The following is a 21447-nucleotide window of genomic DNA, read 5'->3' on the forward strand; positions in this document are numbered from 1 at the left end:
ACTGAGTTTCCCTACCTATAATACAAGAAGTAGCACAGCCTGAGATAAACAATTTTCTTCCAACACCGAGCTTCATTTAAGAGGGTTGCCAATTTCCAGGTGGAAAGGTGCCCAATCCTATCGCAGCACCTGGAGATCTCCCCATTACAACGGGTCTCCAGCCAATCAAGATCACTTCCCCTGGAGAAAATGGCAACTTTGGAGGGGTGGTCTCTTCAGCATTGTACCTTGCTGAGGCTCCCACACTCCCCCAGATCTCCAGGGATTTCCCAATGCAGGGCTGTCAACCCTGCAATTATCTCATGGAACTCCCTGCTATAAGATGTATTGCTGGCTTTAAATGGGGCATCAGACTTAATGGGAAAGTCCAGTTACCATCTACGCTGCTTAAGCGGAACATCCATGTTCAGAGGCAGTCTATCTCTGGATATAAGCTGCTGGGTGGTGAGAGAAACAGCAAGGAAGGGGTAACTCTGTCTATGACATCTGTCTGACAGAGCACGCTGAACCACAATTAACCTTGATGGGGTAGCTTCTTGATTCCTTACAAACTACTGTTCTGAACTTAAGCTTCACAGGAAGAGCTCGCAAAATTGCGAAATGGACTGGCACAGTTGTCAAAATCCGGGTGGGAGGGAATAACATTTTTCCACAAGCTTCGCTCGATATCTTTCAAAGAGTTTCAGGGGGAGAGCTGTGCTGGTCCACGTAGAACAGAAGAGAATTTCAGATGAGATGCTTCTAAAACTGGCCCCACAGAGAACTTTTCCTCAGTACTAGAACCCAGTGAAGCAAGAAACGGGGGGGGGGGGGAGTATTTATTCAGTCATGAAACGTGTGGAATTTGCTGCCATGGAAACTCATTTATTCAACTTTAAAAGGCGATGGGATAAATTCAGAGGAGCAGTCCATTGGTGACCATCAGCCATGAGAGCTGAGTGGAACCTCCATGCTCAGAGGCAGTATCTCTGCCCAGCAATTTGGGGGGAGACTTTGGTCATCATGCCTCCCAGGACGGACGGGGACACACAGACACACCACGTACACACCCGTGTGTAAAACAGGATCTGGATTGCAAAGAGCCTCTGTCAGATCTGGGGCAGCAGCTCTTACAGTTCCAGCTGTCCAGGCCTTTTTCTTGCACCAGGGAGCTTTTTATATGTTGGCTAGTCCAGGCTCGCCTGATCTTGTCAGGTTTCAGAAACTAAAAAGGGTCGACCCTGGCTAGTGTTTGGAAGGGAGACCACCAAGGAAGGTCCAGGTTTGTGACGTGGAGGCGGACAATGGCAGGCCATCTCTGTATGGTTCTTCCCTTGAAAAATCTACGGGGTCACCAGAAGTCAACTGTGGCTTGATGGCAAAAAAATATAAATTGTGCCTGCTCAAAATTCTGACAGAGGCCAGATCTAGATTCTGCACCACTTAACAGTACAGGAGTGGCCAAGCTGGCTCTCCAGCTGTTCACGGACTACAATTCCCATGAGCCCCTGCCCGCATCCTGTGTAGAATTCTAATGATGGGGCAGAGATGTACAGCAGAAAGGCGAGGCAAGGGGTGGGGGAAAGGGTACAGACTGGTCTGTCCTCCTGAAGCATGCTTCTGTTCCAAGGAGGAGGGAGAAGCAGGATCCAGACCCAAAACGGTTCCCTCAGAGCCGTCCAATCAAAATACGGGCCTTCCCGGTCCCGTGACAGAAATCCTCCATATCCCTCGATGGGGATGCTCGTCTCCCAGTAGCCAGCCTGACGACAACAGAGGGAGAGGCGTAATTTGGCTCTGTTGAGGAGAAAGAGGACCCCCCACATCTCAGGATGGTTCACCGAGAAGTTTGGCCACGGCCTTCCGGGCACCGAAGACGCAGTCGTTGACGGAGACCCCCTCGTAAGAGGCCCCCACCAGGCTGAGCGGCAGCTGCTTCTGGTCTAGGAAAGCACTGATGGCCTCTGGCAACGGAGAGAGGGGGAGAGAAAGCATTAGGCCAAAGAAGCTACGACTGGGGGAAAAAAGAAGAGCTGGTTTTTAAAACCTTGCTTCCCACTACTTGTTATGAATTTTATATCCCGCCTCCAGGGGGAGGCGGGATATAAGTTAAAGCAGTGGTCCCCAACCTGCAGGCCGCGGCCCGGTGCCAGGCCGTGAAGGCCATGGCGCCGGGCCGTGGTTCCCTCTCCCCGCCCCCTCCCACAGTAAAAAACTTCCCGGGCCGCAAGCTTGGGGCCCAGGAAGCTTCTTACTGCGGGGGGGGGGGGGGGGAGGGAGAGGGAATCAGGGCCGCGCATGCGCGGGTGCGGTCGCGCATGCTCACATGCGCGGGTGCGACCGCACATGCGCGATTCGTGGGCGGGGCAGTTGCCCTGCCGGTCCCCAGCCTAAAAAAGGTTGGGGACCCCTGAGTTAAAGGATAAGGATAATAATAATAATAATAATAATAATAATAATAAAAATAAGCCTCCTTAGGGAATCTGATGATCAGAAAGCGGGACCCAAACATTGGGAGACCTACCTATGCGTTTCCAGTGACCGAGGGTGTACTGTGGGATGCAGCGCTGGAAGAGAAAGATGAAGGGGTGGGAGATTAGTGTTAAAGTCTTCAGCCTACTGGAATTGTAATAGAAACCAGAAGAGACGGGGCATCTCTCTCTCCTGGTCCCAAAGCCGCAGATCCACCCCTAGGGATGCCAGCCTCCAGGTGGAACCTGGAGAACCTCTGGAATTATAACTCGTCTCCAGACTACAGAGATCAGTTCCCCTGGAGAAACGGCTGCTTGGGAGGGGGAACTCTATGGAAGCCTCTCTCAACTTTTTTACTGTTGAGAAACCCCTGAAACATTCTTCAGGCCGTGAGAAACCCTAGAAGTGGTACCATTGTGCAGAATATGGTTCGGAAGTATACCTGTGTACATGCCCACCCCCTCCAGACTCTACACTGGCCAATTTGGGAGGGGGTTGGGTGGGTTGATATGACCATATATGATCCTATCATCCGATAAATGTTTAACTTATTTGAAATATATTTATTTATTTATTATTATATTTATATACCGCCCTCCCCAAGGGCTCAGGGCAGTTTACAGAAAACAGGGAAGGATACAATTAACACATGGTAACAGGTAACAGTAACAGCAGGAATAAAAATCTACTGACTCCCACCCATTCCGGAAACCCTTCCAGGGTTCTTGAGAAACCCCAGGGTTTAATGCAGTGGTTCTCAACCTGGGGAACCCCTTGGGGGTCGAAAGACCCTTTCACAGGGGTCACGACAGGGCAAGCAGCCTGGCCAGGAGGGGCACCATTCACACAACAGCCTTGCAGGGTAGATCGAGATAGAGCGTTCGTCTGTCTGGAGCAGTGGAAAACAGCGAGATCGGCATGGTGGGACAAGAGGCAGAACTGAGCTGAGAAACCCCAGAAAAAATCCAATTTATATACAATCATGAACAATGGATCTTCACGCCATTGGTCAGTTTTGGTTTAATTTCTGTGAAGGAACACTTGCATAATTTCATGGTTGGGAGTCAACACAACATGAGGAACTGTATTCAAGAGTCGCGGCATTAGGAAGGTTGAGAACCACTGGTTTAACGAAACCCTATTTGAGAAACCCTGCTCGATGACATTATACCCCACTGAGGTTCCTGTCCTCCTCAGGCTCCCTCCCCAAATCTGCAGGAGTTTCCCAAACTGGATCTGGCAGCCTTATCCCCCCTTCAGTGGCCAGGGGGAACAAGGCAACCTTACCTGCCCCCTCATCACCTTTGCCCTCACATTTCCAATGGGAGGCCCCTTCTCTCCATTCATGCCCATCATGGTGATTCACAGAAGAGAGGAACTGAACACTGCACAGTTGCATTCAAATCCTTCCTCTCCCTCAGATTAACTGGATGGCCAGAAATGACAGCTTTGTGTAGAGAGCCAGTTTGGTGTAGTGGTTAGGAGTGTGGACTTCTAATCTGGCAAGCCGGGTTCGATTCCGTTCTCCCACATATGCAACCAGCTGGGTGACCTTGGGCTCAACACAGCACTGATAAATTGTTTGTTTTTGTTCACAGCTGCTGACTCTGGAGTATGGACGAAAGTTTGGGGGAAACTAGCAGATAGGGAACTCTCTCTCTCTCCCCCATGCTTACCTTGTGCACCTTGACAACCGCGTGAGATGGCTCCGCAGACACCCCCAGCTGTTCCTTCACGGCCGCCTGGGCTCTTCTCGCCAGGGCAGCGTCAGAGATGGTGTCTGGGTCGCCCAGGTGGGGTGTGAACCAAGCACCGCCCAGCATCACCTGCAGGAGGCAAAGAAGGCATTTAAGTGGGAGGCTGTGGAAGACAGGGCATTCTGGAGGACATTAATAAAAATGGTTGCTGTAATTCAGAAGTGACAACAGCACTTACAGGTAATAACAAGCATAAATTTAAGTATTTTACACTAGTTTATTAATAGACAGCACCCCCCACCAAAGAAGCTCTAAGTAACAACCAATTACAAAAACCAATTATAAATACACATTTCTACAAAGGAGAGCCAGTTTGGTGTAGTGGTTAGGAGTGCGGACTTCTAATCTGGCATGCCGGGTTCGATTCTGCTCTCCCCCACATGCAACCAGCTGGGTGACCTTGGGCTTGCCACGGCACTGAGAAAGCTGTTCTGACCGAGCAGTGATATCAGGGCTCTCTCAGCCTCACCCACCCCACAGGGTGTCTGTTGTGGGGAGAGGAAGGGAAAGTGACTGTAAGCCGCTTTGAGCCTCCTTCGGGTAGAAGAAGAGTTGGTTCTTATATGCCGCTTATATGCGGCATAAAAGAACCAACTCTTCTTCTTCTTCAGTAATATCAGGGCTCTCCTACCTCACAGGGTGTCTGTTGTGGGGAGAGGAATGGGAAGGCGAATGTAAGCCACTTTGAGACTCCTTCGGGTAGGGAAAAGCGGCATATAAGAACCAACTCTTCTTCTTCTTCTTCTTCTACAAGATGCCCCCCCCCAATGGCATCACCCCAGCTCCAATCTCACAGTAAGTCGAACAGCAGGTCCACCGGATCCATCCTGTTCAGGGAACGCAATGGAATCATAAACAATGCCCAGGAGGGTGCTGTCTTCGGAGGAGGGCACGAGATGTCCAAAGCCCTGAAGAAAAGAGAGGTTCTCACTGTCTATCAAGCCAAAGGAACAGAAGAGCCCTGCTGGATCCCTCTAGTCCAGCATCCCTCTGGAGGGCCAGACCAGGGAGGGTCCCTCCCTTCATAAGGACACAGGAGAGCCCTGCTGGGTCAGACCAGGGAGGGTCCCTCCAGTCCAGCCTCCTGCCTCACACAGGGGCCAGCCAGTCTCTCTGCAGGGCCAGCAACAGGGCAGGGAGGCCGAGGCCTTCCCCTCATAAGGACACAGGAGAGCCCTGCTGGGTCAGACCAGGGAGGGTTCCTCCAGTCCAGCCTCCTGCCTCACACGGGGGCCAGCCAGTCCCTCTGCAGGGCCAGCAACAGGGCAGGGGGGCCTTCCCCTCATAAGGACACAGGAGAGCCCTGCTGGGTCAGACCAGGGAGGGTCCCTCCAGTCCAGCCTCCTGCCTCACACAGGGGCCAGCCAGTCCCTCTGCAGGGCCCGCAACAGGGCAGGGAGGCCGAGGCCTTCCCCTCATAAGGACACAGGAGAGCCCTGCTGGGTCAGACCAGGGAGGGTCCCTCCAGTCCAGCCTCCTGCCTCACACAGGGGCCAGCCAGTCCCTCTGCAGGGCCAGCAACAGGGCAGGGAGGCCGAGGCCTTCCCCTCATAAGGACACAGGAGAGCCCTGCTGGGTCAGACCAGGGAGGGTCCCTCCAGTCCAGCCTCCTGCCTCACCCAGGGGCCAGCCAGTCCCTCTGCAGGGCCCGCAACAGGGCAGGGAGGCCGAGGCCTTCCCCTCATAAGGACACAGGAGAGCCCTGCTGGGTCAGACCAGGGAGGGTCCCTCCAGTCCAGCCTCCTGCCTCACCCAGGGGCCAGCCAGTCCCTCTGCAGGGCCAGCCACAGGGCAGGGAGGCCGAGGCCTTCCCCTCATAAGGACACAGGAGAGCCCTGCTGGGTCAGACCAGGGAGGGTCCCTCCAGTCCAGCCTCCTGCCTCACACAGGGGCCAGCCAGTCCCTCTGCAGGGCCAGCCACAGGGCAGGGAGGCCGAGGCCTTCCCCTCATAAGGACACAGGAGAGCCCTGCTGGGTCAGACCAGGGAGGGTCCCTCCAGTCCAGCCTCCTGCCTCACACAGGGGCCAGCCAGTCCCTCTGGAGGGCCAGCAACAGGGCAGGGAGGCCGAGGCCTTCCCCTCAAAAGGACACGGGAGAGCCCTGCTGGGTCAGACCAGGGAGGGTCCCTCCAGTCCAGCCTCCTGCCTCACCCAGGGGCCAGCCAGTCCCTCTGCAGGGCCAGCCACAGGGCAGGGAGGCCGAGGCCTTCCCCTCATAAGGACACAGGAGAGCCCTGCTGGGTCAGACCAGGGAGGGTCCCTCCAGTCCAGCCTCCTGCCTCACACAGGGGCCAGCCAGTCCCTCTGGAGGGCCAGCAACAGGGCAGGGAGGCCGAGGCCTTCCCCTCAAAAGGACACGGGAGAGCCCTGCTGGGTCAGACCAGGGAGGGTCCCTCCAGTCCAGCCTCCTGCCTCACCCAGGGGCCAGCCAGTCCCTCTGCAGGGCCCGCAACAGGGCAGGGAGGCCGAGGCCTTCCCCTCATAAGGACACAGGAGAGCCCTGCTGGGTCAGACCAGGGAGGGTCCCTCCAGTCCAGCCTCCTGCCTCACCCAGGGGCCAGCCAGTCCCTCTGCAGGGCCAGCCACAGGGCAGGGAGGCCGAGGCCTTCCCCTCATAAGGACACAGGAGAGCCCTGCTGGGTCAGACCAGGGAGGGTCCCTCCAGTCCAGCCTCCTGCCTCACACAGGGGCCAGCCAGTCCCTCTGCAGGGCCAGCCACAGGGCAGGGAGGCCGAGGCCTTCCCCTCATAAGGACACAGGAGAGCCCTGCTGGGTCAGACCAGGGAGGGTCCCTCCAGTCCAGGCTCCTGCCTCACACAGGGGCCAGCCAGTCCCTCTGCAGGGCCAGCAACAGGGCAGGGAGGCCGAGGCCTTCCCCTCATAAGGACACAGGAGAGCCCTGCTGGGTCAGACCAGGGAGGGTCCCTCCAGTCCAGCCTCCTGCCTCACACAGGGGCCAGCCAGTCCCTCTGCAGGGCCAGCAACAGGGCAGGGAGGCCGAGGCCTTCCCCTCATAAGGACACAGGAGAGCCCTGCTGGGTCAGACCAGGGAGGGTCCCTCCAGTCCAGCCTCCTGCCTCACACAGGGGCCAGCCAGTCCCTCTGCAGGGCCAGCAACAGGGCAGGGAGGCCGAGGCCTTCCCCTCATAAGGAAACAGGAGAGCCCTGCTGGGTCAGGAGAGCCCTGCTGGTTTGAACTATTTGTGTCTCACAGTCCTCTATTCTCATGGGCACCACGCTGGAGACCTCTGTGCTGCAAGGAAGGTACCAGAGTTGTGACCGTGGAGGACCGCCCAGGTTGGGCAAAGGAGGCTCTTACCGTGACGGGAAGCTCCGCCCCCTTGTACTGCAGGTTCACGACACCCACAGACACTGCTGGGATGGCTTGCAACTCTCGGCTCAGCGGCTCAGCCCAGCTTGGGAGCGATGTGGCGAGAACTGAGATCGAGGAAGAGAAAATGCAGACGTGGGTGGACAGCTTTCTGAAGCCAGTCTGTTCACCAACTGGACCCTGGGAAGGGTCAAGAGCTGTGGGCCACCACAGCAGTGGAAATTTCTGCCTTCTTCAAAAGCCAGCGTGGTTTCACGGTTAAAAGCAGCACCCTCTAATCGAGAGAGCTGGGTTTAGTTCCCCACGCCTCCTCCACATGCAGGCAACCAGGTGACCTTGGGCCAGTCACTGTTCTCTTAGAGCTTTCTCAGCCTCACTTACCCCACAGGGTGTCTATTGTGGGGGAGAGAAGGGGTAGGTGATCACAAGCCACTTTGAAACTCCTTTTGGTAGTGAAAAGTGGGGCACAAGTAAAACAGGGGCCATAGAGGCCATCTAGTCCAACCCCCTGCTCAACGCAGGATCAGCCCAAAGCATCCTAAAGCATCCAAGAAAAGTGTGTCTCCAACCTTTGCTTGAAGACTGCCAGTGAGGGGGAGCTCACCACCTCCTTAGGCAGCCTATTCCACTGCTGAACTACTCTGACTGTGAACATTTTTTTCCTGATATCTAGCCTATATCGTTGTACTTGAAGTTTAAACCCATTACTGCGTGTCTCAGAGTGGCTGACAATCCCTTTCCCCTCCTCTCCCTACCACAACAAAAATAGAGCCCAACAGCACCTTTAAGACCAATGAAGATTTATTCAAGGCGTGAGCTTCCGAGTGCAAGCTTTCGAAAGCTCACCCCTTAAATAAATCTTTGTTGGTCTTAAAGGTGCCGCTGGACTCTATTTTTGTCATGCTGCTTTAGAACAACACAGATACCCCCTTGAATCTCTCCCTGCCACAGACACCCTGTGAGGTAGGGGAGGTTAAGAGAGCTTCTGTCAGGACTGCTCTGTGAGAACAGCACTATCAGGACTGTGGCAAGCCCCAGGTCACCCAACGGGCTGTGGGCAGAGGAGGGGGGAATCAAACCCAGCTCACCTGATTAGAAGCCGCCGCTCTTAACCACTACACCGTGCTGGTCACATTATGAGAAGATGAGTAACTGGAAAAGATGATAACCCCAGGAGAAGAGGAAGACAACAGGAATGGGCTGCCCAAGGAGGTGGGGAGCTCCCCCTCACTGTCAGTCTTCAAGCAGTGGTTGGACAGAGACTGATCCTGGATGCTTGAAGCTGAGCCTGCATTGAGCAGGCTGTTGGGCTAGATGGCCTGCATAGCCCCTTACAGCTCTAAGATCCTATAAGATGAATTGAGTGAACCAAGGAAGGCATAGCGAACCTCAACTTGCAAGACCTGAGCAATGCTTGTTCATGAGAGAGAAAGAGACAAATGCTAGGATGAGGGACAGGCAGCAGGAGAAGGGGAAGACCTGGCAGGAGATGTCTGAATTCCATCAAGGAAGCCATGGCCCCTCCAAACGCAAAACCCCAGCATGGCAGTTAACAACCACACATCTGTTTAATAGCCCATAAGCCATGCACCGAAAAATGCAAGACTTTAAAAACAATAAGAACAGTAAAACAGAGGTTTGCTGTAGTAACAGTGCAATTTTGACATAAACCACTCAAGATTGGGATGTCAGGCATGCTCCACTCCCCGCTGAAGAGCAATCCAGCCACACTCCTGTGACTCTCCAAAAGGACTTTGGCGGCCCACCTGGTAGCAAAGAATTCAACAGGTGAATTCCAAATCTGGGTGCAGAAATAACCCTGGCAGACTTCAACCCATCAGCTTCATGAATGGCCCCAAGTTCTAATATTAGGGGGGGTCGAACAGCCATGTTGATCATGCCCAATTAAAACCAGACCCTGTTGCACAAGACAAATACGGAACTTGGTACAGGGGGAGCGAAACGCAGGATCCTGAGCATTTATTTTTTTCTTCACCTGTGTTTTCTCTCTTGCTGGGACTCAAAGAGGCTTAGATCTCCATGCTCTCTCTCCTCCTCCCTTCCCTCCTAACAAGAACCCTGGGAGGCAGGCCGGGCTGGGGCCCAAATCCAATCACTGATCTTCCGCGGTGAAGGTGGGGGTTTAAACCTAGGTCTCCCTCTATCCCCTGTAGCCAGCAAGGAGGAGAGGAACAAGGCTGAGGGGGGGAGGAGCCTGCTTTGAATACAACCCTTGGGAGAGGCTGCACATGATCCTACCTTTGGCGGGCAATGCGCTGATCACATGATCGGCCTCCACCACACCGTCTTCCAGGGCTACCTAGGGCAGAAGAGCAAAATCAGCTTTCCCTCTTGCCCCTGCGGTCCCCGGAGAAACAGACCTCAAGGCATTTGGACAGACAGCAGCCAGAAGATACCAAACTGCATCGAAGGCCCTCTCTCTCCTCGCAGATGGGGTAAACCGGCATCTGGACTGAGCATTCCAGCCAGCAGATTTAGCGAGTGACAGAAAGTGGCCCATACCTAAGGGGCCACCTCTCCAAATATATCCCCAGAAGAGCCTTGTGTTCAGCCATTACCAAGAAGCTAGTGGTCCCTGGCCCCAAATAAATTCAGCTGGCCCTGGTGTCTTCCTGGCAGAATGAGCTCCCGGAAAACATCAGGTCCCTATCGGAGCTCATGGAGTTCCGCAGAGCCTGTACAATGGAGCTCTTCCGCCAGGCCTAGGGGAGAGACCAGGGACATCCGATTGGCCGCCTCCCAGCTGATTGCACCGCCCCCCCCCCCCCAACATTTCGGCTTAGATTTTAAGATTGGTTCAAATGCTTTAGAATGATTATATATGTGCGGTCCACCACCCGGAGTCCGCTTCGGCAGAGAGGGCAATTTACAAATTTAAATAAAGAGATTTAGAAAAAATAAAAGACCATCGGGCCCCACCCCAGTTTGTAAAAATGCTAGGCAAGTGCCAGGAAAGGGGACGCCTGGTCCAGGATGTGAGAAGTTGGGCCTCTGACAGACATGCTCCCAGCTCACTCCCGTCTCTTGCAGAAGGGAACGCCCACCTTCTGATCCTCCCCAACCCGGGAGAGAAATGCAACTGAAGGACGATTCTGCATCCCATTCCCAGGCTCCTTCGGTGCCCCTCCGCACCCAGTCCTCATAGAATCATAGAGTTGGAAGGGGCCATACAGGCCATCTAGTCCAACCCCCTGCTCAACGCAGGATCAGCCCTAAGCATCCTAAAGCATCCAAGAAAAGTGTGTATCCAACCTTTGCTTGAAGCCTGCCAGTGAGGGGGAGCTCACCACCTCCTTAGGCAGCCTATTCCACTGCTGAACCACTCTGACTGTGAAAATCTTTTTCCTGATATCTAGCCTATATTGTTGTACTTGAAGTTTAAACCCATTACTGCGTGTCCTTTCCTCTGCAGCCAACGGAAACAGCCTCCTGCCCTCCTCCAAGTGACAACCTTTCAAATACTTAAAGAGGGCTATCATGTCCCCTCTCAACCTCCTTTTCTCCAGGCTGAACATTCCCAAGTCCCTCAACCTATCTTCATAGGGCTTGGTCCCTTGGCCCCAGATCACCTTCGTCGCTCTCCTCTGTACCCTTTCAATTTTATCTACGTCCTTCGTGAAGTGAGGCCTCCTTCCCTACCTGCCAGCCGCCAGTCGCAGTTGTCTCCAGTCGCTTCACGGAGGCACCCTGGTGTATCTCCACCCCTCGATGCTTCAAGAAGTCCGCCAAGGCTTCGGGCAGGGCCCCCATGCCCCTGCGCAGCGACCACTGGCTCCAGCGCTCCTGCCGGGCCCTGCGAATGAGCGGAGACTCCACGGGGACACGGTCTCCTTGCAGGACAGGCAGATAAGCAGCGGGATCTCTATGTGGCACCACCCTATAGGCACTGATAGCATTTTTGCTACCTGCTGCATCCATTTAGTAGAACATCGGTGCTTAAAAGGGGCCCAAGCTCTAGCTATTGTTCCTAGGAACTTTTAAGGGCACCAACTATTGTACTGGCAGAGCTTTTTACATTCCTAACAATAGTACGACAGGCAGAAATTCAACTGGCAGTGCTCCATGCCCCTCCCACGTGACCAGCGAAAGCAAAACAGACAACACAAGTTGGTTTAATTTGCCTAATTCGTGCAGGTTTTAAGAGTTCAGCCGACTGCTTTAATTAGTTTTGGTCCAGGGGGTTGCCTATCATGTGCAAAGACCTCCTTTGACACAGCAGGCAAATGTCTGGACCGTCCCATGTCCGACTGTCAGGAGGAGATTGTGTGACTGAATTTGCCTCCAATTTAAAAACACAGAAAATTAGCATGTTGCGGGGTAGGATTTTAGCTCATTTGCCTCCCTGAATTGCTAGTTTTCTACTTGCAGGATTTAGAAAGAATAAATGGAGTGCTATTCAACTGGACCAGCCTTGCCCTGGGTTTTTAAAAACTGGGTGGAGTGAGGTGGGTGGGTCTGGTCCAGAAGGCTTTCTGATTGGCCACTGGATATCCAATTGGCAGTGCAGATTAAATTAAGGGTGTTTCAGCAACAGCAGCCGCCACAGAGTTGGCTTTATTTTCTCTTGCTCCTCTTTGCCAGTGTATTTTTAAAACTTCCCCTCTTCTCTCCTGAGCTTGGGCTTTCTCCATATACATGGCTCGGCCACCTGCGGCTGCCATTTTGTGGCTGGCTCCGCCTCCGGCAGCAGCCATTTTGTGATTGCCCCCACCACCCTGCACTAGGCTTCCTAGGGTGCCCACCGGCTCACAGAGGGTGGAGACCGTAGATGGACCACTGGATCCCTTGCAGGCCTCACCTCCGCCAAGAACCATGCCCAAGATGACCGAACGGTGCGTCCTTTCCGCCTGGAACAACGCTGGGAAACAGGAACGCATGCTCAGCGCCCGGCAGTCCCCGGCAAACACTCCACGGCAGAGGCAGTCAATGACGATGTCGGCCAGCTAAGAGGAGGACAAAGACAGCGATGCTGGCTCAGACGACAGGCTCAATGCATCCTGCACCCGGTTCCCCCAGAACAGCGGACCCAATGTGGGCTGGCTCCAGGTTTTGGGCAGATAGCGCCCAGGGGCTCTTGCTTACCCTCATACGTAATATTCATTTATTTCATCCATTTGTACACCGCCCGTCTTCCCAATGAGCCCCCAAAACGTTCCCCTGAGCTCCGTTTTATCCTTAGAACAACCCTGTCAGGTTGGCTAGGCTGAAAGATGGTGTGCCTAGTTCTAAGTCACTCAGCGACTTCCTTGGCAGGAGTGTGGATTCGAATCCGGATCCAGCAGAGACAAGTCCAGCACTATGGCCGCCAAACGGTACTACACCACACCGACACCTGTGGGTCCTTCTACCTGCAGCTGCCTTCCTTGCCTGCACACCTTTTCCTCAACAGTGTAGGTAGAACAGCCTTTCTCAACCGTTTCACCACTGAGGGACCCTGGAAACATTTTTCAGGCTTTGAGAGAGCCCAGGAGTGGTGTGATTGTCTAGAACAGGGGTAGTCAAACTGCGGCCCTCCAGATGTCCATGGACTACAATTCCCAGAAGCCCCTGCCAGCAAATGCTGGCAGGGGCTTCTGGGAATTGTAGTCCATGAACATCTGGAGGGCCGCAGTTTGACTACCCCTGGTGTAGAATATGATTAGGAAGCAGAGCTGTGGACACGCCCACTTGGGGCCCCTCCCCTTCCCACCCCCTCCAGGCCCATCATTGGCCATTTTGGGTGGGTGGGGGGGGCTAGACTGACATGACCATATATGGTCATATCCCCCGATAAATGCTTAAAAAATAAAATGTTAAAAATTAGTTAACTCCCTTCCACTCAGGAAAACTTTCTAGGGCTGTCAGAAATTCCCAGTGTTTCATGAAACCCTGGTTGGGAAAGCCTGATGTAGAAGAAGAGCTAGTTTTTATACCCCGCTTTTCTTTCCCTTAAGGAGTCTCAAAACACCATCCCTTCCTCTCCCCACCACGGGGACCTTGTGAGGCAGGTGGGTCAGAGAGAGCTCAGAGAGAACTGGGACTGGCCCAAGGGCACCCAGCAGACCTCGTGTGTGTCTCAAAGCGCCTCACAACTGCCTTCCCTTCCTCTCTCCACCACAGGTCCCTTATGACAGGGGTAGTCAACCTGTGGTCCCCCAGATGTCCATGGACTACAATTCCCATGAGCCCCTGCCAGCAAATGCTGGCAGGGGCTCATGGGAATTGTAGTCCATGGACATCTGGAGGACTACAGGTTGACTTCCCCTGCCTTATGAGGCAGGTGGAGCAGAGGAAGCTCTGAGAGAACTGGGACTGGCCCAAGATCACAAAACAGGCCTCATGTGCCTCAAACTCAAAGCACCTGACAATCCCCTTCTCTTCCTCTCCCCACAACAGTGAGGCAGGTGGGGCAGAGGAAGCTCTGAGAGAACTGGGCCTGTCCCACGGTCCACCCAACAGGCCTCATGTGCCTCGAAACGCCTTACAATCACCTTCCCCTCCTCTCCCCATAACAGACGCCTTGTGGGGCAGGTGGGGCTTAGAGTGTTCTGGGAAAACTGGGACTGGCCCATGACTCTGGGACGCTCATAGGAGCTCACAGATGGTAAGGGAGGCAGATACTTGGGGGTCAGCAGCAGTGGGCCTCGCCAGAAGCTCTAGGCCTCGGCAGTTGCTCCACCTCAGGACCTGCTGACGCCAGCCCTGGCCCCAAGGCCCAGAGAAGATCTGCAAACAGGGCACAGAGGTCAATGCCCCCAGCTGTTCTTTGCCCCCTCCCCCCGAGTCCCTTGCCTCAGGTCCACAGCTCGTGGCTACAGCAAGGCGCCCCCAACTAGCCATCCCGTTGCTCTTTGAACCCCCAAGTGCCCTGATCACAGCTTTCCCTGACCGTCTTGGGAGGGATTTCCCAGAAAGAACAGGGTAGGGTGGGTCAGGAAGGGCAGCACATCCCTCCCTCCTCTCAGCCCTGGTGGGGAGCAGATAAGGAAGCCAGCTGCCGCCCCACCCACATGGGGCGCCCCACCCACATGGGCCTCTCCTCTCCACCCAGGGCCCAGCAGAATAAAGAACATCTCCAAGACGGAATGGGAGCTTGGCCTACCTCTCTCCCTCCACCGATCTGACCAGGCAACATGAACACGGGTCTGGTTCAGCATAAGGCAGCTTCCTGTAACAACCAACCGGGTCTTTCTGGGAGGTCTGCCAGCAAAGCGTGAACCCAACAGCTCTCCCGTGTCCTTCATTCCCCAACAACTGGTATTTAGAGGTAGACGGCCTTTCAACTAGCATGTTCCCTTTAATGATCAGCAGCCACCAACAGGCTGCTCTCCCAGCCAGGCCCGGTTTGGAGCGCACAGCAAGTACCTGTTGGCCAAAGCGGCGCCCGACGAAGGAGTGAATGCTCTCGTCCGTCCCGGAGCCACGGGGGGCCGCCAGATCTTTCAGGCCGCTCCAAATCAGGGGCCGAGTGAAAGGTGGGACCGTCCGGAGAATGCCGCTGGAATCCAGGCAAAACACAGCAAGGTGCTCAGGAGAAGACGGTTTACTCCACTGATCCTCCAGGTGGAGTCAAAGCCATCCCCTGCGGCCCATGCAATGTTCACATACCCAATGCCTGAAGGGAGTTTGTGCAGGGACCCGCCGACATAGAGGTACCGGTTCTTGGAGGCCGGATGGTCACCACGGACAGGAAGGATGTCAGCTTCGAGGCCAAGTTCTGAGACCTAAAGAAGAATCGGGGGCCCGTTACAGTTAGAAGAAGAAGAAGGAGAAGAAGAAGAAGGGTTGGTTCTTATATGCTGCTTTTCTCTACCCGAAGGAGTCTCAAAGTGGCTTACAGTCACCTTCCCTTCCTCTCCCCACAACAGACATCCTGTGAGGTGGGTGAGGCCGAGAGAGCTCTGATATCACTGCTCGGTCAGAACAGTTTTATCAGTGCCATGGCGAGCCCAAGGTCACCCAGCTGGTTGCATGTGGGGGAGCGCAGAATCGAACCTGGCATGCCAGATTAGAAGTCCACACTCCTAACCACTACACCAAACTGGCTCTCTTAGCACAGCACAGAGAAGTTTACTGGTCTTATATGCTGGGAATTAAAACGGGTGCTTTTGATTTTCCAGCGACACCGATTAAAAATCGCATAGGCTGGAAGTGAAAATTAATTGCGAGGACACGGGACAGTTTTTTAAGAGGATGTAAGTAGGAGAAACTGATAACTGATGGTTACACAAGCATCCTATTCTTTTAACATCTGAGAGGACAATAACATTCCAATCCAAAATTGCATTATGGGAGGGGAGAAGGAGAAGCACATGGCTAGCAGTGAGTACCGAAGTCAAACTAATGCCTATTCTTTTAACATAAATGTTAAAAGACTTATTCCCATTAACATTAATTCCCTTAACTCTGGGGTGGCCCAAACTGGAGTTCTCCAGATGTCCATGGACTACAGTTCCCATGAGCCCCTGCCACCCCGACTAAACATTAAGACCTTTATTCCCTTCATACCTCACCTTTCTACTACCCAAATTGGCTCATCTTGTTCTCCTCTCCTTCAGCAGTGACCCCTGAAGAGTGATTACACTTTGTGATATTAATATTAGTAGATCCCCTACGAATTTGGATATAGCTTTATTTCGGGATTAAACTATACAAATCAGAATATTACCAGAGACAAAGTTTTCTATAATGTCATCATCCGGAACATTTAGAGAAGATTCAGTTATTAGCAATATTGAGAATATCACTAATTGAGAATATCACTAAGAGAGCCAGCTTGGTGTAGTGGTTAGGAGTGTGGACTTCTAATCTGGCATGCCGGGTTCGATTCTGCGCTCCCCCACATGCAGCCAGCTGGGTGAGCTTGGGCTCGCCACGGCACTGATAAAACTGTTCTGACCGAGCAGTGATATCAAGGCTCTCTCAGCCTCACCCGCCTCACAGGGTGTCCGTTGTGGGGAGAGGAAAGGGAAGGCGACTGTAAGCCGCTTTGAGCCTCCTTTGGGTAGGGAAAAGCGGCATATAAGAACCAACTCTTCTTCTTCTTCTTCTTCTAATAAAGATATTGAAAATGGACTATACCTTTTGAAATTGTGTTAAACATTGTTTTCATTGGAATGAATCATTTCACGATCACTAGCCTGAGACTTTTTTCTTTTCTGCTGATTGAGAACGTAGGCAGATTTTGAGTGGATGGGCAGAGGGGATTGCCTCGGTGTTTGGCTCTTGTGGCCCTTCCTTGCATGCCCAGGGAAATGCAGGTCGCCACTTTGCGATCGGGAGGCGAATTTCCTCCAGGCCAGACTGGCCAGGGATTCTGGGTTGCTGTTTTTCGGGGGGGTGGGGGAGGACCATCATTTTGGAGTCACTGTGGGTGGGCAGGTAGCTGTGAATTTCCTGCATTATGCAGGGGGTTGGACTAGATGACCCAGGAGATCCTTTCCAACTTGATTATTCTATGAAAGTCTTGCTGGGCAAAATAACTACCTGCCCTATCCACGTCTTAAAAACATTTGGTGGGTGCAAAAAAAGGTGCTGATGTGCACCACATTGGCAGCCCGTGCTCCAACCACTACACCCTGTTTTCCTTCTTTTAAATATGCCATATTTTTTTCTCCAGTAAACATAAGCTAGAGCCTCTTGTGGCGCAGAGTGGTAAGGCAGCAGACATGCAGTCTGAAAGCTCTGCCCATGAGGCTGGGAGTTCGATCCCAGCAGCCGGCTCAGGGTTGACTCAGCCTTCCATCCTTCCGAGGTCGGTAAAATGAGTACCCAGCTTGCTGGGGGGTAAAGGGTAATGACTGGGGAAGGCACTGGCAAACCACCCCGTATTGAGTCTGCCATGAAAACGCAAGAGGGCGTCACCCCAAGGGTCAGACATGACTCGGTGCTTGCACAGGGGATACTTACTTTTACCTTTAAGCATAAGCTGGGGCTTCATCAGCAACAGATTATCAGAGGATGGCAGAACTCACCAACTGCTCTTTGATGCCCCACCCTTCCAGACTCACCATAAGTAGGGTGTTTTTCCCCACAGCTCCAGCAGGACGGATCCCTCTGGGCCCATGCTCAAAAACCGCCCCATCCTCCGTACGCGTGGAGTGGATCCAGCCGCCGAGACGGCTGCTGCCTTCCAAGAGAATGACCTGGAGAAAGAGAAGAACATCAGAAACCAGAATCATAAGAGTTGGAAGGGGCCACACAGACCATCCAGTCCACCCCCCTGCTCAAAGCAGGATCAGCCTGAAGCATCCAGGAGAAGGATCTGTCCAGCCACTGCTTGAAGACCGCCAGTGAGGGGAAGCTCCCCACCTCCTTAGGCAGCCCCTTCCACTGCTGAACTACTTAACTGTGAATCCCCCCCCCCCATATCTAGCCAATACTGTTCTACATGTAGCTTATACCTGTGACTGCAGGTCCTTTTATCCTGACCTGGCTTGGAGAAATCTAGATCAGGGGTAGTCAACCTGTGGCTGTCCAGATATCCATGGACTACAATTCCCATGAGCCCCTGCCAGTGAACACTGGCAGGGGCTCATGGGAATTGTAGTCCATGGACATCTGGAGGGCCACAGTTTGACTACCCCTGGTCTAGATGGTCTGTGATTTGGTCAGGCATGTTGTAATTTTAAGAAGTACACTGTACGGTGCATTAGCAAAAATGCAAATTTTTGTTGTTTACAATAAGAGTAGTAAAGCAATTGAATGATGATAAGAGTTGATTTTTGATACTTTTCCCTGCTCAAAAGAGTCCCAAAGAGGCTTACGAACACGTCTCCTTTCCTATTTTCACAACAGACACCCTGTGAGGCAGGTGGGGCTGAGAGAGCTCTAAGAGAACTGTTCTGAGAGAACCGCTTTAATGGAACCCTGCTGTTCTCTGCCCGAAGGAGTCCCAAAGTGGCTTACAAACAACTTTCCCTTCCTCTCCTCACAACAAGCACCCTGCGGGGCTGGAGAGAGCTCCAAGTGCACTGTTCTGCAAGAACAGCTCAGCTGGTAACTGGCCTACAGTGGAGAGGTTCTCACCTTGGGTGCTTGGGAGCTTCTGGCCAGGTAGTAGCAGGCAGCCAGGCCGCTCACCCCACCTCCAAGGACAGCCACCGTCCGCTGCATAGGGCACCTGGAGAGGAAAAGGAGGCTGAGGGACATGGGTCAGCCACAGCCCCACAGACTCCATAATATGCCTGCCCACCCCCAGTTCTTTCCTCCACCACCATCCAGGCTTCATCACGAACCTCCAGGTAGGGCCTGGAGATCTTCCAGAATTACAACTGAACAAGAGTTCAGTTAATAAATAAATAAAATATATAACTTTATTCAATCTGAAATAGTATGCTCTGCACAGGAAAGTTCATACCTTGAATAAAATTTTGTTGGTCTTCAAGGTGCTCCTGGACTGCAGATTTGTTCTGCTGCTTCAGACCAACACGGCTGGCGACCCACTGGAATCTTATGTCATTTCTAAAGCTACAACAATGATGACATTATGACTTTAGTCTATTATTCCTGTAAGGCCGGCATATCTGGTAAATATCTGGTAAATATCTGCATTGTGGTGTAAACCAGTGGTTCTCAATTTTCCTAATGCTTTAATAATTCCCTTTAATACAGTTCCTCTTGTCAACCATAAAACAATGCAAGGGTTCTTTCACAGAAATTAAACCAAAACTGACCAATGACGTGAAGATCCATTGTTCATAATTGTATATAAATTGTTTTTTCCCCGGGGTTTCTCAATTCAGTTCTGCCTCTTGACCCCACCATGCCGATCTCGCTCTTTTCCGCTGCTCCAGACAGACAAACGCTCTATCTCAATCTACCCCACAAGGCTGTTGTGTGGATGGCGCCCCCCCCGCCCCCCCCAGGGGTCCCGACCCCGAGGTTGAGAACCACTGCTATAAACTAATCCATGATGGACCTTCTCCTTATATATGTGGTATTTTAAAACCCTAATAATAGTAACTATAACAATAACAACTATAATAATAGTAATAACTATAACAACAACAAAGTATAGAATAATATGCGTTGTTTTCTATCTGGAGAAGCATACTATGCCCATGAAAGGCTGAGTCAACTTTGAGCCGGCTGCTGGGATTCAACTCCCAGGCTCATGGTCAGAGCTTTCAGACTGCATGTCTGCTGCCTTACCACTCTGCACCACAAGAGGCTCATATGAAAGCTTACACAAAGAATTAAACACAGTTGAACCTAAAAGTGCCCCTGGATTCCAACATGGTCCTGCTCCTTCAAACCAAGAGGGTGGCCCACCAGAATCTATCTTCTTCTGCTCGTTTCTTCTTAGAAACTGATACACGGGCAGGACGAAGGTCTGTTCAGTGTAATGTATGAACAGAGGCTGTCATGTTGCAAAACCCTACCCTTCCCCCAGATCAGGTGTAGTCAAACTGCGGCCCTCCAGATGTCCATGGACTCCAATTGCCATGAGCCCCTGCCAGGTAGCCAAGCTGTGGCATCAGGACATCTCCTGATGTCCATGGACTACATGCATACTGGCAGGGGCTCATGGGAATTGTAGTCCATGGACATCTGGTGGACCGCACTTTGACTACTCCTACCCCAATTTAACTGCTCGGCTGCCTGCCCCTTTTTCTGAACCTCAGGAGCCATTCTCCCCAAATCTTTCAAAGGCCTACCCCCCTCCGGCGAAGGAAGTCCCCCTCCTCCTCGCCCCTCAACAGCTCCCACCCCAAAGGGTCCCTCACCAATGGGGAGCATGCCCTTTGCTTTGCAAACCCAGAAAGACTCCGCCCCCATACTTACCTCTCTTGCAGAAACCCGTCCTTAGAGAGACCACCGGCTTGGCTGCACAATCTGGCAACGTCTGCATTCACATCACCTCCGTCGCCGCCTAAGGCTGCATTCACACGTGCACCGAGTCCACGCACGCATCGTAACGCGCCGTCCCCTTGAACGCGGGACCCCGCACGCGAGCCCAGCGCCGCCGCCTCCAGCGGAACCCGACCCCTTCCTGCTGTGATTGGCTAATGCGGATGATGACGCGAGGCACAGGGAGTGGACTGTCTTATATCCAATCAGATAGCTCCAGGGTGAAAGGGGCGCGGCCAAGACGGCAGGGAAGGCGGGGCGAGTGGACGGCTGGCCTTCCGCTTCGTACAGCTCTTCGCTAGAGGGCGGGGCTCTCCGGGATGTGGGCGGGGCATGCAGAAACCCTACCCAGTGGAGGTATGCAATAAATTCCAGGTTCATATTGCAGCTTTGCGGAAGCCCGAGTAGTAGCAGAAGAAGTGTTGGCTCTTATATGCCGCTTTTCTCTATCCGAAAGAGTCTCAAAGCCGCTTACAGTCGCCTTCCCTTCCTCTGCCCACAACAGACACCCTGTGAGGGAGGTGAGGTGGAGAGAGCTCTGACACGACTGCTTAGTGAGAACAGTACTAACAGGACTGTGACTAGACCAAGGCCACCCAGCTGGCTGTATGTGGAGGAGCAGGGAGTAGAAGCCTCTTCTCAGTAGGGGAGATAAATGAGAGGAAACATCAGGTTCTTGCTCTTTCTCCAAACTCCGCTCCCAAGAGTTTCTCCCAAGCAGAACTGGCAGCCTTTCACCAGGTCAACAATAGAAAATCCCCCACAATAGGCTTAAGCAACTAGAAATAAAGGATTATAAACACTCTAGCTTTTTTTACACACACACGAGAGAGCAGGGAATCTCAGAACAGAAATAACAGGGGTGAGGTTTTGCTCCCTTCTCCTTCCACATCCCACAGAACGCATAAAAAGGAACGGCGGGAGCACTTCTATGAAGGGAACACCTTCAATAAGCTCTCGCATCTGTGGAGAGCTTCCAGGTCGTCTTGTGGCTGGCTTTTGATTTTTGTAATCAGCCTTGAGTTCTGTGAGAATGGCCAATGACAAATGAGGCTA

The 21447-nt window shown here is 53.0% G+C and overlaps 1 protein-coding gene across 4 annotated transcripts; it reads right to left on the minus strand.

The window, feature by feature from the left end:
* Window positions 1-803: 803 nt before the first annotated feature.
* PPOX (protoporphyrinogen oxidase) lies at window positions 804-20544 on the minus strand. Of its 4 annotated transcripts, none has more exons than XM_077323155.1 (14): window positions 20326-20544; window positions 18899-19008; window positions 18568-18661; window positions 17550-17684; window positions 15148-15263; window positions 14905-15037; window positions 12359-12503; window positions 11200-11387; window positions 9799-9859; window positions 7528-7646; window positions 5003-5116; window positions 4128-4277; window positions 2504-2546; window positions 804-1943 (listed from the first exon to the last, which is right to left on the minus strand). In XM_077323155.1, the coding sequence occupies exons 3-14, from the start codon at window positions 18652-18654 to the stop codon at window positions 1807-1809; spliced, it is 1428 nt and encodes a 475-aa protein (XP_077179270.1). In that variant the 5' UTR covers window positions 18655-18661; window positions 18899-19008; window positions 20326-20544; the 3' UTR covers window positions 804-1806. The 4 variants fall into 4 exon arrangements, with proteins under 4 accessions (XP_077179270.1, XP_077179253.1, XP_077179261.1 ...); XM_077323138.1 differs by having other exon boundaries at window positions 11200-11390; window positions 20326-20543; XM_077323146.1 differs by having other exon boundaries at window positions 11200-11390; window positions 20402-20540.
* Window positions 20545-21447: the final 903 nt, after the last annotated feature.

This window comes from Paroedura picta, chromosome 1 (assembly GCF_049243985.1).
Source record: "Paroedura picta isolate Pp20150507F chromosome 1, Ppicta_v3.0, whole genome shotgun sequence".
In the NCBI taxonomy this organism is placed as follows: domain Eukaryota; kingdom Metazoa; phylum Chordata; class Lepidosauria; order Squamata; family Gekkonidae; genus Paroedura; species Paroedura picta.

What these genes read in the sequence shown, in the direction of transcription:
- PPOX (XM_077323138.1), bottom strand. Translation starts at nt 18,654, where the DNA reads ATGCAGCGGACGGTGGCTGTCCTTGGAGGTGGGGTGAGCGGCCTGGCT. An exon ending in GAAGCTCCCAAGCACCCAAG is followed by an intron (nt 17,685 to 18,567) that starts GTGAGAACCTCT and finishes CTCTTTCTCCAG; the next exon opens with GTCATTCTCTTGGAAGGCAG. An exon ending in CGGTCACTGGAAACGCATAG is followed by an intron (nt 1,944 to 2,503) that starts GTAGGTCTCCCA and finishes CTCCGTTGCCAG; the next exon opens with AGGCCATCAGTGCTTTCCTA.